General features: G+C 35.1%; 1 protein-coding gene across 3 annotated transcripts in view; it reads left to right on the top strand.

Moving 5' to 3' along the window:
- The window catches only part of RAB3GAP1 (RAB3 GTPase activating protein catalytic subunit 1), a 126305-nt gene that overhangs the window by 66549 nt on the left and 43221 nt on the right, over positions 1 to 16535 (top strand). For all 3 annotated transcript variants that reach the window (XM_046658708.1, XM_046658709.1, XM_046658710.1), the window contains 4 exons: positions 8215 to 8334; positions 9240 to 9405; positions 13754 to 13853; positions 16448 to 16529. In XM_046658708.1, the coding sequence (XP_046514664.1) occupies positions 8215 to 8334; positions 9240 to 9405; positions 13754 to 13853; positions 16448 to 16529 (468 nt within the window). The remainder of the gene's footprint in view (positions 1 to 8214; positions 8335 to 9239; positions 9406 to 13753; positions 13854 to 16447; positions 16530 to 16535) is intronic.

Consider the following 16535-nt stretch of genomic DNA (forward strand, 5'->3'; position numbering starts at 1 on the left):
GAGTTGCATAAGTTCTTTATATATTTTGGAAATTAACCCCTTGTCAGATATATGATTTGCAAATATTTTCTCCCAATTGATGGGTTGCCTTTTCCTTTTGTTCCTGGTTTCCTTTGCCTTGCAGAAGCTCTTTAGTCTGAAATAGTCCCATTTGTTTACTTTTTCTTTTGTTTCTCTTGCCTGAGTAGACATGGTATTCAAAAAGATACTGGTAAGACTGATGTCAAAGAATGCACTGCCTGTATTTTCTTCTAAGAGTTTTACGGTTTCAGGCTTTATCTTCAAGTCTTTAATCCGTTTTGAGTTAATTTTTCTGTATGGTGTAAGATAATGGTCTACTTTCATTCTTTTGCATGTGGCTGTCCAGTTTTCCCAACACCATTTATTTCCTTTCTCCATTGTATGTTCTTGGCTCCTTTGTTGAAAATCTAGCTTCTGTAGATGTGTGGTTTTATTTCTGGGCTTTCGATTCTGTTCCATTGATCTGTGTGCCTATTTTTGTGCCAGTACCAGACTTTTAATTACTAAAGCTTTGTAGTGTATTTTGAAGTCAGGCAGTGTGACATCTCCAGCTATATTCCTTTTTCTCAGGATTGCTTTCACTATTCGGGATCTTTTGTTGTTCCATATAAATTTTAGCGTTCTTTGTTCTATTTCCGTGAAATATGTCATTGGGATTCTGATTGGGATTGCACTGAATCTGTAGATTGCTTTAGGCAATATGAACATTTTAACTATGTTTATTCTTCCAATCCATGTGCATGGACTATCTTTCCATGTCTTTATGTCATCTTCAGTTTCTTTCAATAGTGTCTTATAGTTTTTAGGGTATACGTCTTTTACCTCTTTGGTTAAATTTATTCCTAGATATTTTATTCTTTTTGTTGCGATTGTAAACAGGATTGTATTCTTGAGTTCTCTTTCTGCTAGTTCATTATTAGAGTATAGAAATGCAACTGATTTTTGTAAGTTGATTGTGTACCCTGCAACTTCACTGTAGTTGTTATTTCTAGTAGTTTTCTGATGGATTCTTTAGGATTTTCTATTTACAGAATTATGTCATCTGCAAAGAGCGAGAGTTTCACTTCTTTCTTTCCAATTTGGAGACCTTTTATTTCTTTTTCTTGCCTAAGTGCTCTGGCCAAAACCTCCAGTACTATGTTGAATAAGGGCAGCAAGACTGGATAGCCTTGTCTTGTTCCTGTTCTGAGAGGGATGGCTTTCAGGTTTTTCTTGTTGAGTATGACTTGGCTGTGGCTTTGTCATGTATATGGGCTTTATTATGTTGAGGTACTTTCATTTTACGCCCATTTTATTGAGAGTTTTTATCATAAATAGATGTTGGATCTTGTCAAATGCTTTTTCTGCATCTATTGAGATGATCATGTGATTTTTCTCCATCATTTTCTTAGTGTGGTGTATCACATTGGTTGATTTGCAGATGTTGAACCATCCCTGCATCCCTGGTGTAAGTCCCACTTGATCATGGTGTATGATCCTTTTAATGTATTGCTGTATTTGGTTTGCCAATATTTTGTTGAGGATTTTTGCATCTATGTTCATCAGCAATACTGGCCTGTAATTTTCTTTCTTTGTGTTGTCCTGGGATCAGTGTAATGTTGGCTTCATAGAATGAGTTAGGAAATGTTTGTCTTCTTCCGTTTTTTGGAATAGTTTGAGAAGGCTAGGTATTAAATCTTCTTTGAATGTTTGGTAGAATTTTCCAGAGAAGCCATTCTAGTTTTGGACTTTTGTTTTTTGGGAGGTTTTTGTTTTGAGGAAGATTAGCCCTGAGCTGACATCTGCTACCAATCCTCCTCTTTTTTTTTGCTGAAGAAGATTGGCCTGAGCTAACATCTGTGCCCATCTTCCTCTATTTTATATGTGGGACGCCTGCCACAGCATGGCTCAACAAGTGGTTCATAGATGGATCCGCACCCAGGATCCAAACCAGCAAACCCTGGGCCGCTGAGCAGAGCACACACACTTAACTGTTACACCACCAGCAGGCCCCTTTTGGGTAGCGTTTGATTACTATTTCAACCTCTTTACTTGTGATGGGTCTGTTTAGATCCTCTATTTCTTCTTGCTTCAGTTTTGGGAGGTGTATGAATCTAAGAATTTATCCATTTCTTCCTAGATTATCCAATTGGTTGGTGTATAGTTTTTCATAGTATTCTCCTGTAATCCTTTGTATTTCTGTGGTATCCATTGTAATTTCTCCTATTTCTTTCCTAGTTTTATTTATTTGAATCTTCTCTCTTTTTTTCTTAGTGAGTCTGGCTAAGGGTTTGTTAATTTTGTTTATCTTCTCAAAGAACCAGCTCCTAGTTCCATTGATCCTTTCTACTATTTTTTTATTTCTATTTCATTTATTTCTGCTCTAATTTTTGTTATTTCCCTCCTTCTGCTGACTTGGGCTTTGTTCTTTTTTCTAGGTCTGTTAGGTGTAGCTTAAGATATCTTATTTGAGATTTTTCTTGTTTGTTGAGGTGGACCTGTGTTGCTATGAGTTTCCCTCTTAGAACTGCTTTGCTGCATCCCATAAGAGTTGGTATGATGTATTTTCATTTTCATTTGTCTCTAGACATTTTTTGATTTCTCCTTTGATTTCTTCATTGATCCATTGGTGGTTCAGTAGCATGTTGTTTAGTCTCCACATATTTGTCACTTCACCAGCTTTTTTCTTGTAGTTGATTTCTAGTTTCATAGTATTGCGGTCAGAAAAAAAGCTTGATATGATTTCACTCTTCTTAAATGTATTGTCTTGCCTTGTTTCCCAACATATGGTCTGTCTTTGAGAATGTTCCATGTGCACTTGAGAAGAACATGTATTCTGCTGTTTTTGGATGGAGTGTTCTATATATATATCTACTGAGTCCATCTGGTCCAGTTTTTTATTTAAATCTGCTATTTTCTTGTTGACTTTCTGTCTGGATGATCTATCCATTGATGTAAGTGGGGTGTTGAGATCCCCTACTATTATTGTGTTGCTGTTAATTTCTCCCTTTAGGTCTGTTAATAGTTGCTTTATGTACTTTGGTGCCCCTTTGTTAGGTGCATATGTATTCATAAGTGTCATATGCTCTTGGTGGAAAGTCCCTTTTATTGTTTTATACTGCCCCTCTTTGTCTCTCATTGCCTTTTTTATCTTAAAGTCTGCTTGGTCTGATATAAGTATGGCAACACTTATTTTCTTTTGCTTGCCATTTGCTTGGAGTATCATCTTCCATCCCTTCACTCGGATCCTGTGTTGTCTTTAGAGCTGAGATGTGTTTCCTAGAGGGAATATATTGTGTCTTGTTTTTTAGTCTATCCAGCCACTCTGGTCTTTTGATTTGAGGAATCAATCTGTTTACATTTAGAGTGATTATTGATATATGAGGGCTTAATACTGTCGTTTTATCTCTTGTTTTCTGATTGTTCTATATTTCCCTTGTTTCTCTTCCTGTGTATTTCTTTTTGTTTCTGTTTTTTGTTGCTATTGTTGTTGTCTTGGGGCATAAGGGAGATTGGCCCTGAGCCAACATCTGTTGCCAATCTTCCTCTTTCTTTCTTTCTTTTTTCCTCCCCAAAGCCCCGTTACATAGTTGCATATACTAGTTGTAAGTCCTTCTACTTCTTCTATATGGGGTGCCACCACAGCATGGCTTGATGAGTGATGTGTAGGTCCACACCCAGGATCTAAACCGGAGAACCCCAGGCTGCCAAAGCAGAGCATGTGAACTTAACCACTATGCCACCAGGCCATCCCCTTTTCCTGTGTGTTTCTGACTGTCATTTCAGTTTGGTGATTTCCTATGATGGTTTTCTCTTTATTTATCATTTGTATCTCTCTTTTCTTTTTTGTTTACCATGAGGTTTATGTAAAAGATCTCATAGATGAGAGAGTCCATTTTCTGATAACGTCTTGTCTCCTTAGTCTAAGCAGCTTCCATCCCTTTCCTCTTCCCTGTCTAAATTATTGGTGCCACAAATTATGCCGTTTTGTGTTGTGAGTTTGTGATTAAAATGAAATGTTTATAGTTATTTTTGATACTTTCCTTCCCTTTATCATTAATTTTATAATTGTTTGCTAACCTTATAGAGAGCTGCAATTTTCTGATTTTGTTTGTCTATTTATCTCTTTGCTGAAGGCTTTGTAAACCTTTTCCTTTTTGTTTCAGATATGAGGGCCTTCTTGATTATTCCTTTGTGGGGGTGGGGGGGCAGAGTGAGGGAGTCTCCCAGCAGTGAACTCTGTCAGCTTTTGTTTATCTGGGGAAGTTTTTATTTCTCCATCATATATGAAGGATATTTTTGTTGGATAGAGTATTCTTGGCTGAAAGTTTTTGTCTTTCAGAATTTTGAGTATATGATTCTGCTCTCTCCTAGCCTGTAAGGTTTCTGCTGAGAAATCAGCGGAAAGCCTGATAGGGGTTCCTTTCTAGGTTATTTTCTTCTGCCTTGCTGCCATTAGTGTTTTTTCTTTGTCGTTGACGTTTGCCAGTTTTACTAATATATGCCTCAAAGAAGATCTTTCTACTTTGATGCAATTAGAGTTCTCTGGCTTCATTTACTTGTAATTCCAGTTCCTTTTTCAGGTTTGGGAAGTTATTAGCTATTGTTTCTTTGGACAAGCGCTCTGCGCCTTTCTCCCTCTGGAATATCTATAATCCTTATGTTGCATTTCCTAATTGAGTTGGATATTTCTTGGAGAATATCTTCATTTTCTTTTTTAGTCTTGGTTCTCTCTCCTACTCTATCTGCAGCATTTCTGTCTTTCTCTCCCCTAAATTGCTCATTCTGTCCTCCATAATGTCAGCTCTGTTTTTTAAGGTTTCTAGATTGTTTATCTCACTTATTTTGTTCTCCATCTCCAGCCTTTGTTTATTTTTTTTTAGTTTCAATCTGTTTTGTGAAGAATTCCTTCTGCTCATTTAATTCTGTTCCTGAGTTCATTGAACAGTCTTTCTGAGTTCTCTTGTAAGTCATTGTTTCTTTATGACAACTATTTTGAATTCTCTGTCATTAAATTGTAAATTTCTGTGAATTCAGGATCGGTTTCTGGAGACTTGTCATTTGCCTTTGATCTGGGGTGTTAATGTATTTCTTCATGGTGTTTGATGAAGTGGACCTTTGCTGTTGCATAGTGGTAGTTTCTGGTTGCAGATTTCGCCTGCTACCACTCAGGCAGACAACATCTGTATTTTATGAACCCTCTGCATCCGCTGGAAGTTGTGCCGAAAGGGCTCTCTGTGTTTGCCTGCTGGCTGTTGCTGCTTGGTGGGTTACACATGCAGGCACAGATACTCTGGTGCTGATCCATTGCCCTGGTCAGCCGGTTGAGCTGGTGTGCCAAGCTGGAGGGGAAGGGAAGGGAGCTTTCTTTCACTCTCATGAGTCTGCTCAGCACTCACTGGCCGCCCGCCTGGGCTGCTGGGCTTGGTGGGGGAGCCCACACGATGGCTGAGCTGCTTGGTATGGAGCATTCCTCTGGGCTGGGATGGAACTCTGAAATCAAAAGCATTCTCATGGAGGCCTATCTGTTCCCCTGTATCCTCTTAGAGTCATGTGCTGGCCACTGCATGAGATCCCACACCTTAGATTGCTGCTGCTGGGGAGGAGGAGATCCACTCACCTTCCATTGCTTCCCGGGGGTCTAGTACCCCCACTTTCAGATGTATGGCTGCGTGGATCTCTCAGATGTCCTGCTGTGCTGTGTGGGTGTCCTCTGTTGGTTAATGAATGTCCTTTTGGTTGTATCTTATGGGGGAAAGACTAAGGGAACAGCTCACTCTGCCATGATGTTGATGTCCCATGTTTAAATGTTTGAAGAACCACTGTACTGTTTTCCATAGTGGCTATGCTATTTTATTTTACATTCCCATCAGTCATGCTCAAGGCTTCTAATTTCTCAATATCCTTACCAGCACTTGTTTTCTGTTTTGTTTTGTTTTTTATAATTGCCATCCTAATAGGTATGAATTAGTATCTCATTGTGGTTTTGATTTACATTTCCCTAGTAGTTAGTGATGTTGACTGCATCTTTTCATGTGCTTGTTTGTCATTTGTCTGTCTTCTGTGGACTAATGTCTATTTAAGTCCTTTGTCCACTATTAAATCTGGTTGCTTGGTTTTTTGTTGTTGTTGATTTTTGCTAATTTTTTAAAGTCCCCCCACTTAATGTTTGTTTACTTGATGTAGGCATGGTCTTAGGATGGAAAGATCTGATATAGAAAGTAAATCAATGACTTAATATTGATCTCTTAAAGAATAATAATAACAGGAAAAATACATTAGACTTCAGAGAAGAGAACATATTTAGCCATTTAACAGGGGTGACAGGGTAGTATTTGAGGTAAATCTTCAAAGAAAAGATTCATCAAGATTTGGTGAATCAATATTTAGTATTCGTCACTATTTAGTATTGATCAGTATTTAGTAATTCATCAAAATTTGTAATGGCAATAGAATTGGGGGAAACATTCCAGGTAGAGGAAACAAAGACATAGAGGATAGGATTTTATTGCAGGTAAATAGAAAGCAGTTCAGTTTGGCTTATTTGTTGTTAATGGAACACTGGCACAGTTTGTGTGTGTGGGGAGGGAGGAAATAGTTTGGCAACAGCTATCAGTGTTAAAGATACAGATGTTATTTTTTCCAGCAGCTTAATTTCTAGGAATTTATCACACAGGTAATACTTTTAGAAACACAATTGCAGTATCATTGCAGTAACATAAAACTGAAACAAAGTACTGATCAATAGGGTAGTAGCCTTTGAAAAGAAGGGACAGAAAGTATGTATAATATAACCTTATCTGAGAGTAGGGTGGGTACATGGACAGACAGAATATTTCTGGAATAACAACCAAGAAACTGTTGACAGTGGTTTCACTCTGATGAAGGGATGCCCTGAGGAAATGTTCACTTGTTTTGTTTTCTTTCTTCAAAGGACTTTAAAAAAAGAAAAAAGAAAACGGTATTTTTACAGGCCTTTAGAGCTTAAAATTCACAGCTCTGGCTTCCTTCCAGTATTTGAGACTGCTTCTACATACTAATTTTGACTTCAGGGGTAGGAGGGTGGAGGCAAAGTGACTAAATGAAATAAATTTTTTTCATCTAAACAATAAACAGATTATGGGTTGGACTTCTTTTATTTTTTAATCTTTATTTACTGCTCTTTGGGTGATTTCTTGAGGAGAATGTTCATAAAAACAAGCATTTGTAACTCTTACATATCCAGAGTTAAAATGAATTGGCAAATGAGTAATACCTTTTATAAATTATTTTCTTTATTTAAAAAATTATTAAATAAAAGTACATTGAGGGGATGGCCCCTTGGCCTAGTGGTTAAGTTTGCACACTCCGCTTCGGCGGCCGAGGGTTTCGCTGGTGCGGATCCTGGGCACAGACATGGCACTGCTCATTAGGCCATGCTGAGGTGGCGTCCCACATACCACAACTAGAAGGAGCCACAACTAAAATATACAACTATGTACTAGGGGGGATTTGGAGAGAAAAAAGCAGAAAAAAAAAGTACGTTGAGTGAATAGGACAGGAATTTTCAATAGGCAAGATCAGCAACTTGACCTTACGTTTTTGTAAAATATGGCTGCAAATTTGTTATTAAAGGACTTGATAACTAAATGAGAAGTTTTCATTATTGTAAGATATCATAGCAAGAGTAAGCCATTTTCTAATAATTTTCTGACTCCTACTTAATCGTTATTGAGTAAAAGAATACATGAATTCCTTAATTAGGATACTTAACCATGTTCTCACTTTTAGACAGCACAAGTACATCATGGCTGATAATTATTTTCCTGCCATTTAGGGAATCTATCAAACTTTGTCTTTCCACATTAGTAGACTTGATGTTACCGGTTAATTAAAGCAAGATTTCAGTGCTAGCTTTCATCTTTTATCTTGGAAACTTAACTTTTAAGGTGAAACTGTTATTTAGTGTTCTTCCCTTTGTGATTTTAGCAAATTGCTTCTAATTTGTAAGGAATACAAGGGATATAGTAGATGAATTAGGGAAGTGTTTCACTCAACGAAGAAAATTCAGGATGTTGTAGGTTCAGTTGCCATTTAAGAAAAAGAGAAACCCCTGTGGTTCAAACCTGACTTGTTAAATTTTCTTCAGGGAAATTCTTTCATGTTTTTCAAATAATAGGTTTTTATGTATTCTGAAGTTTTCTTCTGTTTAACGCCATTGATTCTTTTTTTAAGGTATGGACTGCGAGAGTTCGTGGTGATTGCCCCTGCTGCAAACAGTGATGCTGTTCTCAGTGAATCTAAGTGCAATCTTCTTCTGAGTTCTGTGTCTATTGCTTTGGGAAACACTGGCTGGTGGGTGGACATTTTGAAAAACTTAGACAATGAGTTAAAAACTAATTATAATTTGTGAAGGAAAATAGTTACTGAATGTTACGTTTTTGGTTATAATTAGGATTAGTATTTGTACATTATTGGATTGGAATTTGGTGTATAAGGGCAAACTCAAACCTTTAGGGAGAGCATTTCTAAAGGGAAACTTACAGAAATATTCAATGAATATTTGAAGTTAAGAGTAAATTATACTATTTTTGTGCTTTGCTTCCAAATTTTAGTTTATTTAAATAAATTTTGTTACGAAGTCTAATTTTAAAACTCGTAGCCAGAGCATTGCTTTGTTCAGCCTCAGCTGGGAACATGTGTGTCAGGTAACTCAAATATTTCGCTGTTCTGCTCATGTCTGCAAATGACCATGAAAGTGCTGCAAGTATTGATTTTGGGGTTACAAATCAATTTTAGTGGGTAGGCTAATTTGCAAATAGGGAAATCTGTGAATTATTGTGAGGATTGACTGTATCTTCAAATGATAAAGTAAAAAATATTTCACTATTAATGTTGGGTTAATTTGTACTGTTTAATACCTGCGAATCAAAGTTTATTTGAATTTGAAGAGGCTAATATGGTATGATTGCTTTTATTCAAGAAAATTTTCATTTTGCTTTTTTATGACTTCCAGCCATTTTAAAACAATTCTCTGACTATAAAGGGCCACTAGATGGTAATTTCTTCAGTTTATTAGTGTAAGAAGAAATGATATTAAGAGTGTGTTTGTTATAAATATAAGTCTGTGGAGTGTTCTTTTTTTAGTACTTTTAAATATTTGACATTAAAATAATGTAACAGTGAGAATTTTTGAGATTTAGGAGTTATTCAAAGTTTAATGAAATTACTGTCTCTTCCTGTTTAATTATGTCCTACAGCCAGGTGCCACTCTTTGTGCAAATTCATCACAAATGGCGAAGAATGTATGTGGGAGAATGTCAGGGTCCTGGTGTGCGAACTGATTTCGAAATGGTTCATCTTCGAAAAGTGCCAAATCAGTATACTCATTTATCAGGTCTGCTGGATATCTTCAAATCAAAGATTGTGAGTCGGCATGGATATTGTCAGTCTTATCTGGGATCCAGATAAAAGTAGCAATTTGGTAGTTTATTGAGTATGTGGAAACATTTCTCTATAATATTAGTAATGTAATTGGAAAAAGATGTAATTGACTACATAAATTACTGTGTATGTTTAAAGAAACAAAGTATTGATTAGATTTTTAGTGTGCTAATGCTATAGAACAACTAATTAAATTGATTTTGTTTGTTCAGTTTGTTAACATTTGTCTACTGTGTTATCTCTATCTACTCTTTCTCCTCTAATAGTATTATTAGATGAGTGGGCTTTAGGTAGCTGCTTGTTTGAGCCTTTGACTGTGAGCTCCTTGAGGTCTGAACTCTTTGGATTCTGAATTGCCTTTCGTTTTTTTCCAAATCTTCATTTGATTTGATTTTTAAGATTGATCTGGCTTATTATATTCTATGACTCAGAACAGCAAGGCTAATTGGGATATGCTCTATATATCCTTGATGTTCTATATCACAGAGCTATAGAGGACTTGCCTGTGCTACTCAGGAGGAAAAATTAGGGTTTAAGTTGAGGAGCTATTTGTGAATATCCCCAGAAAAGAGAGCAAAGCCAGATAAGCAAGTGGTGGAGCAGGTCCTCTGCTTAGAGAAATAATCCCCTCAAATGCGTAAGTTGACACCCATCTCACCAAAGTGATCAAACTTGATTAACACACTCGATCAAACTTGATTAACAAATGTGTTTAACAAACTGATTAACAAACTTGTATCTCCTGGTATGATATATTGACTAGGATACATCATCACTGTGTCGCATTCCTGCCAAAAATGTTTAACATAAATCAAAACATGAGGAAACAATTGCGTATTTCCAAAATGAGCCATATTTTGCAAGGTAATTGGCCTAGACTCTTCAAAAATGTCAGTATCGTGATAGGCGAAACAAAGATTGGGAGCTGTTTAAATTAAAGGAGACTAAAGTGACATAACAGCTAAATGCAATGCATGATCCTTGACTGGATCCTTGAGCAAAATGAATAGGCATAAAGGACATGCTTAGGATGACTGGGACAATTTTAATATGTACCATATGTTAGAAAGTAGTATTAATGTTAAACTTCTTGAGTGTGATAATTGTTTTATGATGACATAGGATAATGCACTTGTTCATAGGAATTACATGCTAAAGTTTTTAGGGATGAATTGTCATGATGCCTACAACTTACTTTCAAAAGGTTCATCCAAAAAAGTTTATTCATATATGTATCGGTTACGAGTGTGTATCAAAATGTCAGTAATTGGTGAACTTGGTGAAAGTCATATGGGTATTCATTATACTAGTTTTGCAGCCTTTCCAAAGGTTTGCAAATTTTAAAAAGAAAAAAATAGAAAAAAATGCTGAAATTTCTTTTTTTTTTAAATTGAGGTTGTAATAGTTTATAACATTGTGAAATTTCAGTTGTACATTATTTTTTGTCAGTCACTATATAAATGCGCCCCTTCACTCCTGGTGCCCACCCCCAACCCCCTTCCCCCTGGTAACTGCTAAACTGTTCTCTTTGCCAGTGTGTTTATCTTCTACATATGAGTGAAATCATAGTGTTTGTCCTTCTCTGGCTTGTTTCACTTAACATAATACCCTCAAGGACCATCCATGTTGTTGTGAATGGGACGACTTTGTCTTTTTTTATGGCTGAATAGTATTCCATTGTATATATATACCACATCTTCTTTATCCAATCATCAGTCGATGGGCACTTGGGTTGTTTCCACTGAAATTTCTTTTTTAATAGATACTGTCAGAAAGATATTTAGGATTAGAACTTAATTTCATAAAAATATGTTTTTAATGTTGAAACCCTAAATAGTGTAGTGGTAGGATTATCACCACCAGATAAATCCATTTGACATTAAAAAAAAAGTAATGCATGTACCAGGTTAAGATATTTAAGTAAAGTAGAAGCTTCCTTTTACCCTTCTGTCCTTCTCCTCAAAATAACTAGTGTTAGCAATTTCTTGTGATTATCTCCATTAAAAAAATCATAGAAGCATATATTTTAGGGAGTTGTGTGTATGTATGTAACTTTTTTTCGAAAACTTTTTGGGCTTCGAAATGCCTTAAGTAGTGCTTAATTCTACATGTGGTGTTTTAAGAAATTTTTGAAAAAGGCAAGTGTGTGATAATTTCTACCCCATTAGTTTTTCTTTGCTCTCTCCAGAACTCTTCAATTATGTTTAATTTTTTTAGATCTAATTTCTGGTCAGACACAAATATGAATATTTTATTTTTTCTTCTTAAAAAATATTAGTAAACGTTATTTTCATGGATCTTTTATGTCACTCACTTCTGTAGCTCAGCTTCTCTTTCCTGACACTAAGGACCGCCTTCATCTGTGGAGCCTGACTTAGATTATGACTGTCTGCTAGTTGTACTTTAAAAAAAATGTTCATCACATCATGTCAGAACTTTCATTAAGCTCAGTCAACTAGATAGGAAACGGCTCTCAAAATTGATTTGATAAGAGTTGAACTTAGACTAATTGAGACCTGGTTTGTGTACTGTAGAGGTTTTACATAAGTAAAGCTGCCCAATATGTGACTCTCCTGTACCATCTTTTTAAAGACATCTCTATAAAAATCACTCTGTAACATCGACTTGAAGTGTTCTGGGGCCTTCACCCTTCACAGCCGTGGATTTTATTTTTGCGTGGATCTGATTATTAGGAAAGGCTTCCTTTTGGGTAGGGAGGGGCAGTTGTGCCCTTTAGTCACATAAAATTTAAGTTTAAATCCTCTTCTACCATAATCCCCTACATATTTGAAAACTTCCTCACATACTAGTCTTGTTTTTTTCCATTTGGACATTCTTGGTTCTTTCATCTGTTCTTTATATTTTATGGTTTTACATTCTGGTTGTTGATTTGGATATTTGTCTCTTTTAGAATTACATTTCTTCATGTTTTTGGAAAATTTTGTTTGTGGGCTCATTTTGTCTTGCAGCCTACGTTTAAAATTGTTAGCTTTCTTTCCCATCCTCTGTAGTGGTTTTGTAATTTTGTGGTTGTTCCCTACCTGCAAAGTATTTCAGAACCAGGTCTTAAAATGTTCTTTGGAGCATCTCGCTCTGTGGTGATAGCTTCCAACAAAGCCACTGTACCAAGCAGGAGTGCCCTGCCTCAGTGTCTGCCTTAAGCAGAGTCTTGCAGTGCCCTCACTCTGGGCAGAGTACTTTTGATTCCATTTAAGGCACTCTGTAACCCTAAGCTGCCGCTGCCTTCTTCTGCACCTGAAACTCAGCAGGCACGTGCCTTGAGCTTCACTTACCACTTTGGGTTTGCTGTACCTTTTCTAGTGCCCACAAAGATATTTATGTCATGTTTGATCCTAGGTATTTCTTTTTGGTTATCTCTTTCTGTATTTGTCTACATTGCTAGGCGACTGGAGCAGAGGTTATGTATCAATCAGCCTTGTTATGGTTTCTAGACGATTTGAACTTTATTATGGATGAATGTTCATTTGATATCTGAACCTGACTAAAACATCATTTCTTCCTAACCAGTTGGAATCTTACCTTGCTTATCTAGGACACAGCAGCCCAAAACTATTATCTTTTTTTGGCAGTCACCTTATTTTGTGACTTTAGATTGAGTTTGTATTCAGTTAAAGCTACTAGTGACACTTACTAGTCATGCTGCTGTCATGCTGCTGCTGAGCTAAATGTCTCTTATTCCTTCTGCCCAGTATAGCAACACTTGGAAACTGGTTAGATTTGCAGAATACTATTGAGTCTACATTTTCACAAGCTCTGTAGGTGATTCCTATGCATATTTAAGTCCTATTCCACATTAGTGTAGGTTAACCATTATTAAGGGAAGCTGAGATCATAGGATTTTTGGATGATATTAATTTTTATGATTCTTAATGCATGTAAAGATAAATTTAAATTTTTTTAAACTGATTAATATAAACTATTTTGCATGAGTGACCATTTGTCTTAGTCTAAAATTCTAGTTAAATATTCAAGACTGGCTTTACTTTGAGTTCATTTTCTTTTAGAAGAAAGAAAAGACATCATCTCCCCAAAGCTAATCTTATACTTTATAATAATTATACCTTATTTAAAAAATGAATCACGTTTTTCCTACATTTAGTATGGCTGAAGAGAATAGTAAGAAATTATATTTGTATAACTAAAATTGTATAAGATATTTTGAAAGAGGATTTTGCTTAATAGAAGTTAATATCTTGTTTCCAGGTAGTAGTTTTAAACAGCTTTATTTTAATGTAATTTGCTCTCTGGCATTGCTTTTAAAACACTTTTTTAAAGCAATACAATTATTGTCTTTGCATTTATTTCCTAGGGATGTCCTTTAACTCCATTGCCTCCAGTTAGTATTGCAATTCGATTTACCTATGTACTTCAGGATTGGCAGCAGTATTTTTGGCCTCAGCAACCTCCAGGTGAGATAATTTAGAACTATATTTAACTTATTGAATATAAATGGAAAAGAATATATATTCATAAATTAAAAATATTTAACAGTGCATTTCAAGTATTTTAAATTTGAAATATTTGTAATTCTCAATGTAATATTGCTGATTTCATTGCCTTCATCATCTTTTTCTCTTAAAAAAAGCTCTTTAGATTGTTCTAGAGACAATACTTACTCTGTATTTGCTGATCTGTCTTTGAAAGCTAATAGTATTTATAAAGCAGGGGATCCCTACTGTGGAACATCGTGTGCTGTGAATTAGTATGTAGTGAATGATTAAAATGTCTGTTTTTAGAATATAAGAGAAGCCACCCTCATAAGTTGAGAACAGACATGCAGAGAACCTTATAGAGAGTAGAGTTTGAAGAAGAGTGCTAAATAAGGCAAGCAGAAAAGAAAAACATCTGTATATACACGTACACTTATGATTGGAAGAGTTGTAGAATATTTTCCTTTAACTTGCATTGATAAAAATGTAATTAAAATCAGTTTACCTGCTTAGCTATTGATATACTGATTCATTTAACAAATAATCAATTATTATCCAATAATGGGCCAAGCTGTGTCAGGGCCACAAATACGAACGAGACATTGCCTAAAGTCTAGAACAGCTCAGCGTGATGGATATACAGCCTAATTAAGTCCAGTTTTGGTTCCTGGGTATTTCTGTCACAAGTGTAATTACATTCAAGTATGTCCAATAAGAAATTTAATTCAAACTTATAAATAATTACAAAGATTTTACTAGCCTGAAAACGTTTTTCAGTTTACCTTTCTCAAAGAGAAATAAATTAGAATAAAATAATAGTGTTTACTGTTTATCTTTGTTCCAAGTAGTTGGTTATTTATAGGGTTGAAAATAATAAATTGATAGTCTTGGGATGATATTAAAATTAGTGTAGTACTTCCTTAGCGTTTGGTGGTTATATATACTACTACTGTTTTTTTTTTTTTTGTATCACTGAATAATTTGAAACTCTAATGTACAGTAAAAGAACTACATCTAAACTATAGCAAAGGGAAGTAAAAGCTAAGCTGAGATTTATATTAGAAGAATGACTCAAATGTTTTGGTGATTTTAGTTCCCGGACAACAGTACTCTCTAGACAATTTTTAGTTGACTTCTAGTTAGAAGTTTCAATTCCTATCTTCCTTTTCCTTTTTTAAAAGGCCACTCTATTATTTAGTCAATTTTAAAGGTTTCCCAAGGTGGTATGGTCATTGATGATCTAAGAAGAAGCCCAAGAGCCAGAATCTCAGCATTATAGTTTTGATTGCCAGTAAGGCCTTCGTTAATGTTCTATTGCCAAACTTTTTTTAATGGGGATCAACATATTAGCTTTCTTCCTCAGTGGATTGAAGGCTATATAAAAGTTTAATATTTGAGATTAAACATGTACTATGGGCCAGACACTGTGCTTAGCACTTTATATATTATTTCATGTAATTCTCACCTATGAGACAGGTATTATTATCTTAGAGAACGTAAGTACCTTAGAGAACACAAGTGACTGGCCCAAGGTTACATGGTCACCAAGTGATAAAGTTCGCATTCACAATGTGATCTTTTCATTCCACAATGTTGTTTCTCAACTTTTACTTCAGTTAAAACTTTTGTACAGTTATAGTCTAGTAATAATTTACTCATTTACAAAATGTACTTATTATAAATTTTGAAGCTTTTAAAAGTTCACATCTTGTAATAAAGCTAGTCATTGTAATCTTTATTATTGTAAGCATCGTTTAGTTAGGAAAATGGAATGAATTGACTTGAGAAAATTTACCGAATTAAGTAATTGAACCACAATTAATTACTAATTTTGATCATTTAGTTAGGATGTAGATAATTGTCAAACATGATTTTAGCAAACCTGGGGACTGTTCGTAACTCAGCAGTAGACTTTAATTTTAGGAATTCCCAGTGTAGGCTAAATAATTAAAAACAACCATCTGTATTATTTCAAAGAGAAATAAATCCTTTTGATGTCTTTTAGATGTGTTTATTCTTTAAGAGGGATAGAACTAAGGGGAATGATTTACCCTTTAAATTCTCCTCTAATGATAGATAGCATTCATAATGGAAAGGAAATTCTTCACTGAACTTTATGTATTTCCATGTACTATCAACTAAAATGTAATTGTATTAATGATGACTATTTGCTATTTAAAACTGATGAATGTAAGTTGGTGATTAAATTTTTTAATACTTGGATTACCTTTCTTTTAGATGATAATCAAATTCTTAGAAAATGCAAAAAAAATTTCAGGAATAATGTTCTCTTAAATAATATGTGAGGACTATTTCAGAAGGGTAAAATTTAGAATGCATAGCTTAAATAGGATAAATGAATAAATAGGAATTAAGTATATCCTTTTACTATAGCATTCTTAGAGGCAGTCTTTAATGCTTGACTGCTTACTGTCTAACTTGCTATATGCACTCTTGATGTAGGCACTTTTAAATCTATAATATTCCAAAGGACGAACCTAACTGGATTAAATTCTTATTTCTCCTTATTTTCTCTTATTTGCTAAATAATGGAAAAATATTTCTTTGTTTAGATATAGATGCCCTTGTAGGAGGAGAAGTTGGAGGCCTGGAGTTTGGCAAGTTACCATTTGGTGCCTGTGAAGATCCTATTAGGTGAAA

Source organism: Equus quagga, chromosome 4 (genome assembly GCF_021613505.1).
Source record: "Equus quagga isolate Etosha38 chromosome 4, UCLA_HA_Equagga_1.0, whole genome shotgun sequence".
Taxonomy (NCBI): Eukaryota; Metazoa; Chordata; class Mammalia; order Perissodactyla; family Equidae; genus Equus; species Equus quagga.